At 42.9% G+C, this 15,342-nt stretch overlaps 1 protein-coding gene across 1 annotated transcript in view; it reads right to left on the bottom strand.

The window, feature by feature from the left end:
* The window catches only part of LOC124123859 (xanthine dehydrogenase/oxidase-like), a 61,646-nt gene that overhangs the window by 28,007 nt on the left and 18,297 nt on the right, over window positions 1-15,342 (bottom strand). The window contains exons 2-12 of the mRNA XM_046487047.2: window positions 11,057-11,114; window positions 10,486-10,582; window positions 8,568-8,676; window positions 8,338-8,464; window positions 5,624-5,685; window positions 5,380-5,445; window positions 2,445-2,519; window positions 1,894-2,032; window positions 1,183-1,350; window positions 321-397; window positions 114-207 (exon numbers count right to left, since the gene is read on the bottom strand). Coding sequence (XP_046343003.2) covers window positions 114-207; window positions 321-397; window positions 1,183-1,350; window positions 1,894-2,032; window positions 2,445-2,519; window positions 5,380-5,445; window positions 5,624-5,685; window positions 8,338-8,464; window positions 8,568-8,676; window positions 10,486-10,582; window positions 11,057-11,114 — 1,072 coding nt within the window. The remainder of the gene's footprint in view (window positions 1-113; window positions 208-320; window positions 398-1,182; window positions 1,351-1,893; window positions 2,033-2,444; window positions 2,520-5,379; window positions 5,446-5,623; window positions 5,686-8,337; window positions 8,465-8,567; window positions 8,677-10,485; window positions 10,583-11,056; window positions 11,115-15,342) is intronic.

Raw genomic sequence — 15,342 nt, 5'->3', positions numbered from 1 at the left:
GTCGATCCGTTACTGAACAAGGAAACGTTGTCGTTGTGAATTTCATTTTTGCCGTATAAAAAGTGAACAGGTAATTCTTTTGGATAATTTATCAGAGATACCAGGGATCTTACTAGCGTTGTCGATGTGCAGCATGGCGTCCATGGCCAAGAAAACCGGTTGAAGATCCGAAACTGTGGCCGGGTTGAGAAGATTCCCCCCAACACTCTGCAGCAACAGTGAAAATAATAAGTAACATTTCTTCACGCCCAAATGTACCCTGTCTCAATACGTAACTGAGCCAACAATGATACTGTAGATACCGACTTAGTGATACCCACCGCCACGTTTCTGACTTGTCCTGCGGCCACCCAGCGGAGAGCATCCCCCAAAACCTTCACAGACCGGGTCCTCCAGCCTGCAAAAGACATGCTTAAATTAGCAAAGAAGCATTGTTTAAGGGAACATTTGCCTTAACAAATACTACCCCATCCTCACGGTTTATCTGTTGATGGTACCATGTCTATCTATTATAACATGCATCTGCCAGGTATATGAATTGTAAACTTCTAGTGACGTCACCCTTTTGTTTTTTAAAAGGGCGTTGTTTTCCGAAGAATAACCTCTTACCTGGGACTCTTATAGAATATCAGTCTGTCTTTGTTTCGTTAATGTTACGCAGCACACAAGTAAAATCTGACTATGTAACCCGAGTACCGCTCAGTGAAAGTTACCTCATCTGGCAGGTGCACGTGAATACCTCCGATTGAGAGTAACTAAACCTTGCAGGTGCACGTGAATACCTCCCGATTGAGAGTAACCAAACCTTGCAGGTGCGTGAATACCTCCGATTGAGAGTAACCAAACCTTACAGGTGCGTGAATACCTCCGATTGAGAGAAACCAAACCTTGCAGGTGCGTGAATACCTCCGATTGAGAGTAACCAAATCTTGCAGGTGCGTGAATCCCTCCGATTGATGGTTACATGTACACCTCACCTGGCACATACGTGAATATCTCCGAGGGAGAGTTGCCTCACCTGGCACGTGGTGGAAAACCTGCGAGTGAGAATTACTTCACCTGTTACTTTCGTGAATACCTCCGAGTGAGAGTTGCCTCACCTGGCACGTGGTTATAAACCTGCGAGTGAGAATTACTTCACCTGTTACTTTCGTGAATACCTCCGAGTGAGAGTTGCCTCACCTGGCAGGTGCGAGACGAGTCCCGGGAGTCTGGTCCTAAGTTCCTCCAATGTGATGCCGGCCCCCACGACCAGATGGTCATCCTCAACCGTCAGCCTTGTCAACTCGGGGATGTGACTGGTGGACACCAAGGTCTGGGGCAGCTTATGTTTCAGCTTCAAGTCAAGAACTGAAGAACAATATTATGGATATTGACCATGCTCACGGTGATTTTCTCATGACTGTTCTAGAAATTACAGCAAAGGGAAACAGGCGTTAAACAAGATCATACCATTTCATCTCTTTAAACCTTCACTTGACAGAATAGCCATCGGAATCAGATGCTATATTTAATCTGTACTTGTACCCAGTTAATCCGGACTCTACGGTCCAGTTTGAAATAGTGTGGATATGTCTGGATTAAGGTATGATGAGTACGAGTTGTGTCCATTTGTGAATTACAGACTTTCTTAGCAGTAACCGTCAACAAGGTTTCTGTCTGAAGTAATAGTGCTTCACTTTACAAAGCTGACGGGACGGTCGGGTAGCCTTGTGGTTAAAATGTTTGCTCGTCACGCCGAAGACCCGGGTTCGATTCCCGACATTGGTACAATGTGTGAAGCCCATTTTAGGTGTCCCCTTCCGTGATAGTGCTGGAATATTGCTAAAACGGCGTAAAACCATACTCATTCACTCACTCATAAAGCTGACAGGTGTTTAAGTTTTAACATACAGATAGTTGTGCCTCCAGCGATGAGCCTCGCTGTGGGATTCTCAGCAAGACATTGCAGCAAAGCGTGCAGGTTGGGAGGCCGTATCCACGTGGTTCCCTCGTGCTCAAATGTGAGGGATTGTTCATTGTCTTCACCCAGCTGCCATTAATGAGTTAAAAAACAACATCCGTTTCAGTAAGTTAACAGTAAATATGAATCTATTCCCGACATTTATACTTTACATGTTAAGACAGTACAGAAATAGCTAAGTTAAAGTCAACTGTAATATACATGATAATATGACTGAATGGAAGCTGACATTTAATAGATGCCCATTGTTTTATGACAATGTTTTCTGATTTGTCAAGTGACAATGTTTGCTGATTTATCAAGTGACAATGTTTGCTGATTTATCAAGTGACAATGTTTGCTGATTTATCAAGTGACAATGTTTGCTGATTTATCAAGTTACAATGTTTGCTGATTTATCAAGTGACAATGTTTGCTGATTTATCAAGTTACAATGTTTGCTGATTTATCAAGTTGACTTGCATGCAACATAACAACTAACCATCAGCTGTGGGGGGAAGATGACATCCTGGGTTGGTTCTCGGGAACAGAACGTGTGCTTATCATCCGGGGCCTTCTGGCAATACAATGATGTTTGGCCCAACAGTTGCAATAGGAGAACATGTATATAAGCCTGCTACATGGATAGGCTAGATCTGGGCCCACTTGCACAAAACGATCTTAGCGCTAAGACTATTGTAAGCCTATGCTAAAGTATGGGAGTTAAGATCATCTTAGCGCTAAGGTCGCTTTGTGCAAGTGGGCCCAGGTCTGTTTCGACTCAATCGTTCACAGGCCGACGTCATATAGCTGGAATATTGCCAACTAATGCGTCAAACAACAAACAAACAGTAGATCTATATTTATAGGATAGGGTTTATGAGGAAATGTGCAGGTTGTGGTACTATAAGTAGTATTTGAAATGAGGGTGTATTGAGTTTAGAGTAGTTGCAAGACCCCAAAACTGCCGACATACCCCTCCCCATAGTAGAACAAATAAAATAGATGTTTTTTGTATCTTTGTATTCAGCAGTCTAGAAATAGTAGCTTGTGGTCAAATGTTTTGGTGGCAGATACTGTCTCTGGGTCAAAATGCATATTTCTGTTGAAAAACTAGAGACAATCAAATAAAGTCCCCCTAATAAGGTAGTGAGTGCATTTTTTTAAAACATATAGCCTCGCACAAATTGAGTTATTAGAGAGACTAAGCCCAAAACAAAGAAATTTATTTTACGCTTTATTTTCGTTTTCCAATTATTAGCCCGTTAGGAAATACTACTTCTGTAGAGGATATTGTTAAGGTTTGCCTAATATCAACGATTTTTTTAAACCACCGTAGAGGTCACTTTGAAGGTCAATATCCCTTTGAAGGCCAACTTCTAAAAATTACACATAAGCAGTATAAAACATGCTACAAATGCACCTACATCTATCATTACTGGTTCTGGGTATGCTTGGTAAAGCCTTATAGATTAAACGAAAAAACAAAATAAATGTGCACAACGAAATAATAACTGCTCCACATCACAAATGGAGAAGCAGATGATACTGTGGACTCAGAATTAGAATATTTATGAATACACTATTGCTCTCAATACCCAAGGAATGCACTACTATGATCATTATATTTGTAATTACATTGATTCTTCATAAGAGAAAGTCGTTTAAACCACACGCGTACAGTTAGGTATGACAAGACTGTCAAAGGTAGTGAAAAGTAACAACAAATGAACATGACCGAGATATATATTTATCCATGGCATAAAAGAATATTGTGGCTTTGTAGCCATGCTGCGTTCCAAACACACTTCTGCACTTGTACACAGTAGACGTAATTCAAAATTAACAGTAAATGCGCTATCGAGTCACTGAATTTTCTCCCGGTCTATCACTTCATTCTCTGGTTTGTTTGAAGACAACAACCGAAGGGAAGGCAACATACAAACAATTACTTGTTATGCAAATTGTGCGAGCGGCAGGTGTTACCGGTAGGGCATGACATGCATGCATTTTCCACTGATTTACAGTGATCTGTAGTGATCTGTAGTGATCTGTAGTAATGTTGAGTTTTCACTGCTATTTTGCTGTTACGCCGGTATCGAGACCGGTTGTTCTCTGGTGTTGACATTTCATATCCTATGAATGCTAAACTTACAGTGAACTGTTTAGTAGAACTACCAGTAGTGGAAGTGGCGATAACAACTAGACCTTCACGAGTTTGTTGGCCTCACCGGTTGCAGGGAAAATTACATGTCAAGGATAATTACAAGGATATACCACTTGCATTCATGAAGACTTCAGTGACAGTGACTGTGACAATGGCAGTGACTAAATGTATCTTACAATATTGGAGAACAGTAATGGATTTGTTAATGAATTACAGACAATATTGAAGCCATTGCAGATAAGTACTTCACACTGCCACTTCAAAGTAAGTCAATGTTATCAGCAATTATTTATATATAACATCGGCGATAATAACATGTTTTATATTTGACAACAACATGACAGATGCAGCTCCTTTTTTCATGTTTTCGACTTTGTGATGAAATAAGAAATCCAATATGCAAACTGACTTGTTTACGGTAATTTCCTTGATTAATTTAATTTTGAGACAAAAATGTCCATTTTACCACCCCAAAACACGTTTGCCACCAAAATAAATCACCACAACCGGAATTTTCAAATGCATAAATGACATCTTGTGAAGAAAAATATGGTTGTGCTTTGATCTACTGTAGAGAGGGGTTACTCTTTAAATAAGCCGCCTTTTAAGAGAAAGATGGCGGTTTACCGCTTCCTTGATCAATTTTTCAGTTATATCAGGACGTGTCAGGTACATGTGTGAGGAAAGTCCAATGTGACACAGGTTGTAGATAGGTATTCAAAGTAGACAGTAATGACAAAGTGCTGATAAACCAAGAGTAATCATCAGAATGAAATTAGGAGTCAAACCTACAACTGCCCTGCAACCCTGGACACCGAGGTGAAACGCCTTAAACCATAGGGCAATTGTATCCCTAATGTGTCATCAACGGTTTTCACATTTCAAGCGAGAGAGGGGTGGATATCCTAAGGCGCCGCAATTCTTTGTGAAGAGTTGCGTCCCTTAGGTTTTGCCAGAATTCTCTGATCGTATGTTCCAATACCTAATTCACCCTGATTATGATGATTAATTAACCAGCCATGTTACTGATCGTGTTTTTTACGAAAGTTGTTGATGCCGAATTAGGTCCGGCATCAGCTCGGGTTTTCCTCAGATATACAGCTAGCAGACTCCACTGATAAAACGGAAACACAGATCAAAGCGGAGGTAAACCATATGTAACTCGCTCTAACTGTTCAAATATAAAAAGAGAAAACTGGAAAGCACAGTGCAGTCATCACCGTGATGACATGAGGTGATCTGTTCCCGCACGAGAGACACTGCTTCCTACCTGATAATCTTCTGTATCATTTGACCGACATGCACACGTGACTTCGTCACCTTGACAACATCTGGCCTGCAAAAGAGCCACCCTTCTGTACATTGTGTAAACACAGCGTGGGGAAATTTGAATTTACATACTTAAGTCAGGTAGATGGTTTCAATACAGGGGATCTTAAAAACCGTATTATCTCGAAAAAACAATATACAATTACAATGGATGGCACAGTTAGCAAATATGAGGAAGGACTTACCTGTGCTGCCTTTGTAAATCCGTCTATAATTGATCTATACCCGGTACATCGACAGAGGTTGCCTATTGAAAATCGCACAAACATCGTATTCAGTTGTTGTTTAACGTAACGCTCAGCAACATTCCAGCTATATGACGGCGGTCTGTAAATAATCGGGTCCGGACCAGAACATTCAGTGATTGACATGATGAGCATCGATCTACACATTTGGGATACGATGACATGCATCAACCGTGTCAGCGACGCTGACCACCCGATCCCGTTAGTCGCTTTTTACGACAAACACGGGTTGCTGAAGACCAATTTTAACCCGGATCTTCACGGATATCGTATTCAGCACAATCGAATGTCTTACATTACATTTAAATACCCTCCAAACATAGTAGGGGGTATTCGAAAAACCCATAGGATTACAGAAATACCAACAGGTATCGAGTGGTTATGCGTGGATAAGAAAAAGGACTAGGTGTAACATGACTATCAACGTACAGAACATGTTGGCGAATGAGGATGAAAACAATCAAGAAAGAAGATGGGGGCTGGGGTGTAGTCACAAAAAGAACGTTTGAGAACTATGCGTAAGTACCTCCGAGTGAGAGTTACCTCACCTGGCAGGTGCGTGAATACCTCTGAGTGAGAATTACCTCACCTGGCAGGTGCGTGAATACCTCTGAGTGGGAGTTACCCCGTGAAAAACGAAGAGGGTGGGGCTTTAGTCACAAAAATAACGTTCGAGATGATTTGACAAAAATATATTTTATATGCCCTCACGATTTGTCAAACCTTCATTTATACTGCGTGGTATTGTCCGAATAAATATCCCAATGACAATTTTAGGGAGTCTCGTCCTCTCCTCTTTCAGTGCAGTCATAGTTTTCCTGCCCCGTATCATTACAGACCCAAGCCCAAATCTGCCATGTTTCCTTACGCATGACGTTCGTTAGGACGCCCACGCCCACACCTATCCAGAAAGCCCAGAGTGAGTGAGTGAGTGAGTATGTTTTTACGCCGCTTTTAGCAATATTCCAGCAATATCACGGCGGGGGACACCAGAAATGGGATTTACACATTGTGCCCATGTCGGGAATCGAACCCGGGTCTTCGGCGTGACGTGCGAGCGCTTTAACCACTAGGCTACCCGACCGCCCCAGAAAGCCCAGAGTGAATCTGGAAAACATTATACGAGATCATCGGCGATTTCCCCAGTTTCTACGCAGTAACACCATAGGCGTCGGGCTAAAATGTGTCGATATGCTAACGGTGGTCGTCGAGCATGCAGATGATTTGTCATCGTCGTTCAGTAACTCAGCTGGCCTATTGCAAGTGAACAGTGATTTGATTGATTGTTTGGGCCCGATGTCCTAAGCCTTGTTTGTGACCATTTAACATCTTGTGTCTTCAGAAAGCTGTTACAAAGTCTGCAAATCACTAAATGGGACAACCCGTGAAGGTCTGGAACAGATTAGGTCTTCATCAACCCATGCTTGCCGTAAAAGGCGACTATGCTTGTCGTAAGAGTTGACTAACGTCATCGTGCGGTCAGGCTTGCTGATTTGGTTGATGCATGTCATGGCATCCCAATTGCGTGGATTGATGCTGATGGTGTCAGTCACTGGATTGTCTGGTACAGACTCGATTATTTTTCAGAACCGCCGTCATATAGCTGGAATATTTCTGAGTGCGGCGTTAAACAACAAACACACAAACAAACAAACAAATACTGAATGGTATCCTATGAAAGCTTACGTGCTACTGACGATAAGACAATTCAACAATACTACTGGCTCAGAGTGATTTGACGGACATGTCACGAATGACCTCCCCCCTCCCCTCCGTAGGACATTCATGGCCCACGTGCAATGTTTGGAATGTGTTGGAGGGTTGGTTCCGAAACCATTCTACCGCTGGCAGTCATTCTTCAAATGTTATCTATCTTCTAACGACGGATCATAATATTTATATTTCATGGCCCCCTACCATTTTGGGAGAGTACATGTCTAGGCATCAGCTGTTGTGTATGAGATGATAGTTATAACCTGAAATGTTAGATCACGAAAGCGAAACATTAAAGTGTTTTATGTTACACGGAAATTGGAGTCAATGGCTGTTTGCGCCAAATCAAATTAGTGACCAATTAGTTAAACAAATGAATAGTGTATAAATAAAGGTATAAACGGTAACAATGAATTCAATTAGTTTTTATTGGGAAATCATTGTACTCAACAGGTTGCCTGTGCACGGGTGACATCCAAGGATGTGATATTGTATAGCTAATGTGAAAAACTTGATTTGGGTGTGTTGGGGGCGTTTAGTAGGTTACCGTTCTATCCGTTGCAGTCTTTTCTTCAAAGCTGATCTTTGTTCTGACGAGCGATAATAGAATTTATATTTCATGATCTCCTATATTTTGGGAGAATGTATGTATGTATGTATGTATGTATGTATGTATGTATGTATGTATGTATGTATGTATGTATGTATGTATTTATGTATGTATGTGTGCGTGTACAATGTAGTAAGGCTGGATTAATAATGACGCTTCTAGAAAGTTCATAGAGATCACATTGCTTGACTAGCTAGTTGTCCTTCGGAGACCAAGAGAACAACAACAAACCTTCTATTGCCTATTGTTAGTATGACCTGTGAAGGGTAATCCCCACCTAGCCTGAGTTGACTTTTGAAAACTATTCTTTTAGGATCAGGATGCCACATACCTTCTATGGCCAACTGGATGTCCTCCTGGGAGGGCCGAGGGATGTTCCTCAACAGTGTGTACATGGACATCACCATGCCAGATGTACAGAATCCACACTGAACCCCGTGAGCCTCGGCGAGACACTCCTGGAATGCAGGGAGGCTTAGAAGTGAAACTCGGGAATGGTTACTTTACAAGTGGTTTATACTAACTGTTCTTGTTTTATGAATTATATCATCCATCACCTACCTGGATCTTGTGCAGTCCCCGCCTCGTGTCGCCAACCCCCTCCACAGTAGTGACCGCCATGTTGTGCAGGGAACACAGCGGCAGTAGACAGGCGTTCACGGCCATGTGTCTGCGGAATAACGAGAGAGACATAGCATTAGATAGTGTGTCTGAAGAATAACAACAGGACATAGCGTTGGATTGTGTGTCTGCGGAATAACAAGAGAGGCATAGCTTCATATTGCGTCTCCAGAGTAACAGCAGGACATACCGTCAGATTGTGTGCCTGCAGAATAACGACAGGACATAACAAGAGAGCCATAGCCTCATATTGCGTCTGTAGAATAACAAGAGCACATAGCTGTATATAGTGAGCCTGCAGGCTAACAAGAGCACATAGCTGTATATAGTGAGCCTGCTGGTTAACAAGAGCACATAGCTTTATATAGTATCTGCGGAATGATAAGAGGACATAGGGCATAGCATCAGATTGTGTGTCTGCAGAATAACAAAACGTTAGACTGGAGAAGAGCAAGAGGGGCATCGCGTGAGAATGATTGTCTGCAGAATAAAAAAGATCACAGTGTTAAATGTGTGTCTTCAGAATAACAAGGGAAATCTGGCTTTAGATGGGATGTCCGCAGAAAAAAGAAGAGCGTCATATCACAGAATAACAAGGGAGCTAAAGTGCTATATTGATTTTCTATAGAATAACAAGAGAAACTAGCGGTAGCTCCGTTGTATGGGGAATAACAAGGGAGACGCAGCGTCAGTTTCGTTGTCTGCAGAATAACAAGAGAGCCATGGCGTTATATTAGTAGACAACGTGCTGGTCGGCGACATCTGAGGTTGTTGGAACGGAGACGTCGGATCACAGTGTCCCGTCTCATGTGTCGATTATGTGTCCCTATGGTCTGTCGAGCACTTTCACTCGCAGTTAGGAACGGATGTCGCTGGTGTTGACGGGTAATCTGCCGATCTTGTCGAGGTGTGGCGGGCCTAGGACGACCGCTCCGAGGAAGGTCATCTGTGGTCTGTGTAGCATTGTATCGATGCAGGAGACGGTAAATTGTAGTTATGTTAACGTTGAAATGACGGGCAACATCTTGGACAGACTCTCCAGCTTCCAAACGTCCGATAGCCTGGTTTCTCTGAATTTGAGTTAGGCCTGGCATTGTTGACCAAGGAGTGGTAAGTCCAAGAATCGGCCACAGTTTTATACCCACTATAGTTCGTGACAGTTCGTGCATTTTCGATTTCGCGAGAAATAGGTGCATGATACCCACATATTCATTGAAATGGTGCGTTTTGGCGATTCGTTTTTTATGTTGCGTTTTTACTCGGGGCTTCCAAAATGCATCCAAAAATATTGATAACACCATCAGGCTTCACTACATGCTAAAACTCGTATCAATTTGTGGTTCCGTGTTTGTTACCTATTTGCTTAAAACCACTTGCGTTTCTTTGGCGTGTGAGTATATATAGAATGTGTGGCTACGGAATAGCAATTGGCGATTATCGCTAACATGGTTATCAACAAAATAACAAGAGGGCATAGCGTTCGATGGTGTGTTTGCAGCTTGACAAAAGAGGCCTACCATAAAACTGGTTCTGCAGAGTTGTTTCAGAGATTGCATGTTTCCAAATATCTGCAGGATGACAACAGGCATAGCGGTAGCCTGTATTTCAATGAGTCTGTGAGGTTACATTGCCATAGCCTTTGTTTAAGCGCAGAATTCTAATTGAGGGATACAGTTAGTTGAGTGTGTGAAAGCGCATGTGTAGATAATGAAGTCTTTTAAAGGGTTAGAGTCTGGCGATGGGTGTGGGTGTGTGTATGTGTGTATGTGTGCGTGCGTGCGTGCGTGCGTGCGTGCGTGTGTCTGTGTGTGTGCAAATAAAATAAACATATCAACTTCTCTGCAATGTCCATACATACCTGATAGTCTTCTCCCTCCTGTCATAACGGGACAGCATGACGGTACAAGCTCCACACCGCCCCTCTCCGCATCCTTCCTTGGAACCTGTCAGACGCACTGACCATCGTCGAGGAACCCAAACTGTTTCATACTGACACTTAATACTGGTTGAAATATATAATTACACTGTCATAGATTTTTTAATCGTTAGAAGTAAACACCATTCCATTCATGCATTAAAGGCCCGAATATGATGACTACCACGTCCATTCCGTAACAACTGAACTCGACTGATAAAAAATGATCAAACGTGACATCTAAATAATGTGGTATCCAAGCCAAGTCCCAATGACATCCCAAAATTGCATCTCGAGAGTACGCATTTGCTCGATAAGTCTATTTGTCACTCACTAAAAGATAAAACGAGGACTAGATGTTGCAAAGAATGTGTCTGACGATTTGCCGCTCATTCGAAAAGAGAGCTTTCGAATTTAATTCATTTCGCTGTTTCTTATGCGCTTGCACTAAGAGAGGAAGCACAGATACAGAAACACGTGTCTCTGTGAACAGAGGCAGTCTGAGGAAGGATACGTCTTCGTCTGAGGTATTGGAGGAGGTTGCCCCGGGGGTCGGGACGTGGCTCCGTCACCTGGAATAGGAGAATCTTTATGTAAAACATACATATAAGTGAAAGTGATTTAATCCAATCAGTTAAGCTAAATATGAAAGCTCTGCAATAATGAAACTAGGGTACGTTGTTCCAAATGTCAACCAACGATTGTCCAACTGAGCTAATGTTACCGGCTGACCCTGGTCCTGCGGTAGGCGTCACTTTATCTCATCCCAGACATGTTTTATGAGGCCGAAGTCTGGAGAAACAGGCGGTCGTGGCAGTACAGCAATGTTACGCTGCCTCAAGTTGTCGGCTACAACACATGCAACGTGTTGGCGGGCATTATCCGAGGACAACGTGACGTTACCTCCCTGCATTTGCATAAAGGGTAGAACATGATCTCGAGCGACGTCGTCCTGCTAGCGTACGCCTTTCAAATTGCCATTAACAATGATGAGTTGTGTTCTCTCATGAGTTGTGATGACGCCCCATACCATTACACTCCTACCCCAAAACTGACGACGGTAAGCAGCGCAAGCGTTGCTAAAACGATCTCCTGGTTGTCCATGGACCTTTGCACGATCATCTCAGAGCTGTCGGGATGAAACCTAGACTCATCTGCGAAGAGTATACTGTCCTAGTCTTGTCTAAACATCAGATGCTGTCTGCACCAAGCTGGGCTTGCCTGACAGTGACATGGAAGCAAAATTGGGTGTATCGCTGGTCGCCGATGTTGTGCTCCCTCAACCGGTTGCATGCAGTTCTGCCACTAATTGGTCTCAATCCAGGAATTGTCAGAGCTATTTATGTCACGGTGTCGTATCAATTCCGTAGATGTGTCAACCAAATTCGGTTGTTTTGTTGATGTGACGTCACACGTGGACGACATGCCAGGCGCAGGTCTTGGGTGTTGCCCTGCTGTATATAACGTCTCCAGAGAGATTGATATTTCTACACCAAACGGTACAGTGATGTCATTCTGCAGCCAGTTCTCCTTCTCAGAACACCGCCACAATAGGACAATGCCAGGCTCACCCAACCCGGAGAATCCAAGACTTTCTCAGCGTCAATAACGTAGCAGTTGTGCCGCCACGCTCACCCGACATCTCGCCCATAGAACATCTCTAGGATCATCTTGGAATAAGACAACGTCCGAACTGCCGAACAGCAGCTGGAACGTGCCGGCCGAATATCAAATTGCGTCATCATGAGGCTTACGTAATTGACGAGGCGTCGTGTCCGGGCCTGTCTGGGCGCTGGAAGAGGTAACATAATGAAGTTATTGATGCCAACACCGACATGATAAGCAAGCGTTCATCATCAAGTTTCATCATCTGTTTTTGTGAAAGGTGTCAGTTGTGACTCCATATATTTTACTGCAAGTCGGTGTGTACCTCCTTTAGGGGTTGTTGTGCGACTGAAGCGTGTAATTTTGGAGGAAATCACCACATGCGAAGCCTTTATATCCACCTCTGCTGTATTTTCGTTTCAGTCTTTGAAACTGATAGACAGGAGTAAAGAAAAACAATCTTATTTACGCGCCGCTTACGCGCTGCATTAACGAAATTACAATCTATCCAATTCTGCAAAGTTGTATCTCCATGAGACTTGCACTTTTAATAAAATGCTTGTCCAAATTCTGCGTTTGGATTTTTCCAATCCGAGAAGAAACTCCGATTCATGGGCATAAAGAAACAGACCATTACAGAGGGGAGTACAGTTGGTGCCCCTGAAGATGCCTACCTCCAAGTATCGTACCCCAGACATATTGTATTCTCTATAAACTTCAGACATAATGTTAATTTAATTTTTAACAAGTTTTTCTGACTCTTTGAAGATAAAGATGGAACTATATGTATGTTGACCACGTTTAGTGTCAAATGCCCCCGGATTGTTAAAAAAATTGAAAATTTTATTATAAATTGTATATTTATATACTTATCCTATCTCACACTATGCATCTCTCTTTCTTCTTTCGATTCTGAGTGGAAACGTATCTGAAATAAAAGTTTCCAGCTTCTAAAGTTAATTAACCCTGTCATACCTCACATCGTCACGGTCACCTCCCAGATCTGGGTCATGCGCGCTATGCATGCTGGTTGACCTTCTTGCACTGATCACGTGTCTATCCCAGTCAACTCATTCTCTTTCAAGAGCATATAGACTAAGGAATTGCGATGTGGGGATGGACGGGTGGGCATATAACGTGTGAGATAGGATAAGTATATAAATATACAATTTATAATAAAATTTTCAAATTTTTAAACTTATCCTATCTCACACTATGCATTTTATCCCACGGTTGGATGGTGGGGCGCAACTCCCTTGTCTATAGATCACAACCGTAGGATATTTACGAGGAAGCTGGAACTTAACAGTGGTACAATACTTAATACAGTAACACAGTTAAGTGTCGTAAGACAACAAAAAAACAACAACAAAAAACAACAACTCGTAGACAGGATAAGAAGAACACTCTCAAAGAATGTTGAGATCCTGATACGTGAACAACTGAAACACAATAAGTCGGGTACAACATGTGTAACATGTTCAAACGTAATCAAGCGTAATCGCATGTCTAAAACGAACGAGTACGACTTATATTCGAGAGAGTATACATCCAGTCGTCGAATCTACAAGACGGGGTATTCCTATCTCCAGAGGACGATAGGTTGGACCCGCTCGGCATCTCTTTTATCGCTTCGTCAAACCCTCAATCATGTCAGTGATTGAATCGATGGGTAAAAAACGAGAAGAGGAAACAATCAACAATATCCACAAAAGGATCATCGATCCGTTACTCAACACACATACCTAAAGTAGAGGTGTTTGAAATAAGGGATCGGGACACCGAAATCGGCCGCGTCTAATGACGACTTCGAGTTGAAGACCAAGATCTCTACAGACGAGTGATTATACCCTCCAACCGGATACTCAGTCTGGGAAGCCCGAATGAATACAATAAACACCAATAATCATGACAAATGTTTATTATAAATAGAGATGGATGTAATGTAATGAAAATCTGGTTATACATCTCTCTATCTGCGCAGGTGTGTCTTTGAGATCTGTTGTGCGAGTACCAAGGGTCCAAACTGGTGAAGACCTTGAACGTCCGTCACTGAGATGTCTCGGAGGTAATGGGAAGCGAACACGGTATCGGATTTCCAAAAACATCCCTCCATAATTGCGGTCAAGGAGCAATTACTGTGAAGTGCCATGGTGGAAGCGACAGCACGGGTTTCGTGAGGATTAGATGCGACTGGAGCAGGTAGGCCTAGTGAAGGTGTAGGCTCGAAGGATCACTGAGCGTATCCAAAACGAGATTGTGGTACGGGATACCTCCGTAGTAGCTGCCGCAGAGAGCGGGATGAATAACCTCTTACGTAATCGACGAAGTGGTTTCGCAGCTTCCAGATAGATTCGAAGTGCACGTACCGGACACAACGATATGTCTTCGTCAGGGTTTAAGAGGGCAGTCAACGGTGGGATACTGAATAGTCGATCGGGTTGACCAGGGAGTTGATTTTTGGCGATGAAATCCCATCGTAGTCCCAAAAATACTTTCCCATGTGCAGTTCGTTCGAAACGCACTCTGTTGACGTCTAAAGCGTGAATTTCACTCACTCGAGCCGCCGTTGCAAGGGCCAGAAGGAAAACTGTCTTCAAAGAAATGTGTTCGAAATCTTTCTCGGCGAGAGGTTCGTACTCGGCCGACGTTAGATGGCGAAGTATGATATTTTTTAACTTATCCTATCTCACACTATGCATCTCTCTTTCTTCTTTCGATTCTGAGTGGAAACGTATCTGAAATAAAAGTTTCAAGCTTCTAAAGTTAATTAACCCTGTCATACCTCACATCGTCACGGTCACCTCCCATGCGCTATGCATGCTGGTTGACCTTCTTGCACTGATCACGTGTCTATCCCAGTCAACTCATTCTCTTTCAAATCGCCACGCAGTGGTGACGTGTTGTTATTACAGGAATCCATTTTGGGGTTTTCTTTTCGCTTGCAAGCGATCTTCATATTTTTGTCGTCTAATTGCCTGCAAATTTACTTATATCCCTGTTTGGGATAGTTATTCATCATAATGGACGAGCAGTCTACACGGAGACCTGTCTGCACTTTGTGCCGACGTGTTTTCTCTCTGTCCGACCCTCATGCCCAATGTTCGGATTGTCGTGGATTATGCAGTTTATTAGAGCGTTGCGAGCTCTGCTCCGATCTACCAGATGAATCCTTCAAACTGTACCTGCATAAAT

The sequence above is a fragment of the Haliotis rufescens genome, unplaced genomic scaffold, assembly GCF_023055435.1.
Source record: "Haliotis rufescens isolate VD_foot unplaced genomic scaffold, xgHalRufe1.0.p SCAF_3, whole genome shotgun sequence".
NCBI classification, from domain to species: Eukaryota; Metazoa; Mollusca; class Gastropoda; order Lepetellida; family Haliotidae; genus Haliotis; species Haliotis rufescens.
The sequence above is the reverse complement of the archived record's forward strand: the minus strand, read 5'-3'. Positions and strand labels throughout refer to the sequence as shown.